Below are 2,663 nucleotides of genomic sequence, written 5' to 3' on the forward strand. Positions count from 1 at the left end.
TATATATATATATATATATATATATATATATGTATGTGTGTGTGTGTGTGTGTGTGTGTGTGTGTGTGTGTAATATAATATGTAAAAAAGATTATAAAAATAAAACCTACGAGGAAAAACTCATAAAGAGAAAATGATATAAAATTTGTTACATTCGTTATATTTTTAAATTATTGAAAGTAAAAAGAAACAACATTCTCGGATTTCCTTATACATAGGTAATATTTAAAAATAAAATTTAAATAAAGAAGAAAATTGTCTTTTAAGAAGTTATGTACTTAGAAATATTACAGAAATAATACATGTTTAATTGTAAAAGTCAAGAGTATAAAATCGTAATGGATTACATAAATTGCATAAAAGTTCATAATGTAATATCTTTAATTGATTGTATACACATAATATGTAAGTGTACTAGAGATTATTATTCAACCGTTCGTGATGACCGTTCTTACGTAATAAATGTAATAAGCGATATAATTTCGAATAAGAATAAGAAATCGAATAAGAAATAAAGTGGGTGTGAAGAAAATCAGAATTCTTTGCAGTTGCTTTTTCGAGGAGTCATGCAATTTGTGCAACTTGAATTGCGGTAAATCGATTTCACTTGAAGGTAAAGAAAGGAAGTTATTTCATCAGAACAATTTTCTCTTTATGAGTATGTAATTCTTTTCATCTTTACTTTAATTTTACCTACTTCCTGATAATATTGCTATGATATTCGATGAAGAAGCAACTCATTTACTTTCATTATATTTGAAGAATAATGCGTCGATTTTCTTTCGAAGGAGAAATCATACCGACGAGTTTCCGGTGTATTTCTTTTTTAAGTGCATTTTGATACTATCAAACTAGATAACTCGCAAAGGTGACCACACTGTACTGAAAGGTATGTACGTTTATTCACAAATCAAAGCGTGAAATTTGCGACAGAGAACTTGCGAAAATCATGTTTACGACATTGTGCACGCGAAACTACACGTGAAAATTTGCGTAAACCACTTAGGTGAGAGTGATTCAAGTGAAATAAAGTGGTTCATACAGGAACTGTTTTCAAGAAAACAACTAATACCGTTGTTATTCAGTTTTCATACACGGTTCACTGAATATGTTCTGTTTATAAGGCGGGCTGCGAAAGAGACTTTTAGTCACTACTAAACTCCGCTCTCAGAAGAGTTAAGCGCACATTTAGCGCATATATAGAGTGGACATGTTCAAATTCGAAATACATGTGGGTGTCGGATTTGAGTGTGAATTCGTTATGTGTGATGTCGGTTCACTTAATTGAACGAGACGAGATAACTTACAGATAAATGCGCTCGTATGAATGTTAATAAAGTGACGATTTTATTTTTAGTTCTCCTTTCAATAATATTCAATAATAATGCTAATCGATAATAGTTACTTGTTGAAAAAGAAAAAAAGATCAAATCCATTTTAGACGATCTATAACTTGTAGCTAGTTTTATATGTATAATACGAAAATATTTTATTAGTTTTACAAAATATTACAAATTGAGAATTTTGTTGTATGTATTCATTTCATTTGAAATTTATTTTATTTTAATATAATATGAATGACAAAATAGGAAATACATTTTCTCTAAGAGATTTTTCTAATAAAAATTGTGTTGAATAAGAATAATATGTGTACTTTTTTATGATTAATAATCTTATATGCAAAACACACAATAGGTTTTATTTTTAATTTATTTATTTACTTTATTTACTTATTTTTATTTTATACTAAAATATTATTTTATAATAAATTAATAAATTATGAGTAATAAATTGATCACTGCATTGGTTTTTAATAATAAGCTTATTAATTACTTTAAAACTAATTTTTTTTTAATAATATTTATTTTAAATTAATTAAGATAGAAAGGAAAGGAAGAAAAAACTGACAATTAAAAAAATATAAAAAAAATATAAAAAATATATTATAAATAAACTAATTATTTCCTAATTAGCTTAATATTAAATATTTGTAAAAGAGACATATGGTAATGTGACAAAAAAACGAAAAAAAATTGATGTAATACATAAATTTACATTTATGTGCGTCTGTATAAAAATTATCTCAATTCTCGATGATATCTCTTATCAGACTAATTTTATCTAATTTTACGACAAATCCCTTTGACTATTATTACTTCCATTTTATTCTTCGATTTTCTGATAAAACCACAATGTATATGATTAACTTTTTCCAATAAAAGATAAGATCTATGATCTATCTCTAATTCGATTATGGATTAAATCATAGGTGTATGCATGTTGACGTGTAAAAAACAAACAATGTTTTTAAATATTTCAAAATAAAATTTTTATTGTATTTCTTATGTAACATCTTTCTGCTTTAGACTCTACTTTTGCTGGTTGTCACAATGGCTTTAGTATTGGCGATGCCATATCCTGGCGGTCATCACGAACAGTAATTTTTTAGTTTTTGCATTATTGCTCCATTCTTTTTAAATGATATACAGTTTTATATGACACAAGATTATTCAGAGAAACTTGAAATTGCTTTTAGCACGCACTTCAAAATCCACGTGCCGTATCATATTCATGAACATCATCATACACACGTGAAGAAAATTTATATACCGGTTCACGTCAAATCACATGACGACCATAAACACGAAGAAGTTGACTGGTAA

The 2,663-nt window shown here is 26.7% G+C and overlaps 1 protein-coding gene across 1 annotated transcript; it reads left to right on the forward strand.

Moving 5' to 3' along the window:
• Nucleotides 1-1,210: 1,210 nt before the first annotated feature.
• Nucleotides 1,211-2,663, forward strand: LOC105617576. Its single transcript, XM_012199132.1, has 3 exons — nucleotides 1,211-1,231; nucleotides 2,367-2,437; nucleotides 2,537-2,663. The coding sequence occupies exons 1-3, from the start codon at nucleotides 1,211-1,213 to the stop codon at nucleotides 2,661-2,663; spliced, it is 219 nt and encodes a 72-aa protein (XP_012054522.1).

This window comes from Atta cephalotes, assembly GCF_000143395.1.
Source record: "Atta cephalotes unplaced genomic scaffold scaffold00013, whole genome shotgun sequence".
Classification (NCBI taxonomy): domain Eukaryota; kingdom Metazoa; phylum Arthropoda; class Insecta; order Hymenoptera; family Formicidae; genus Atta; species Atta cephalotes.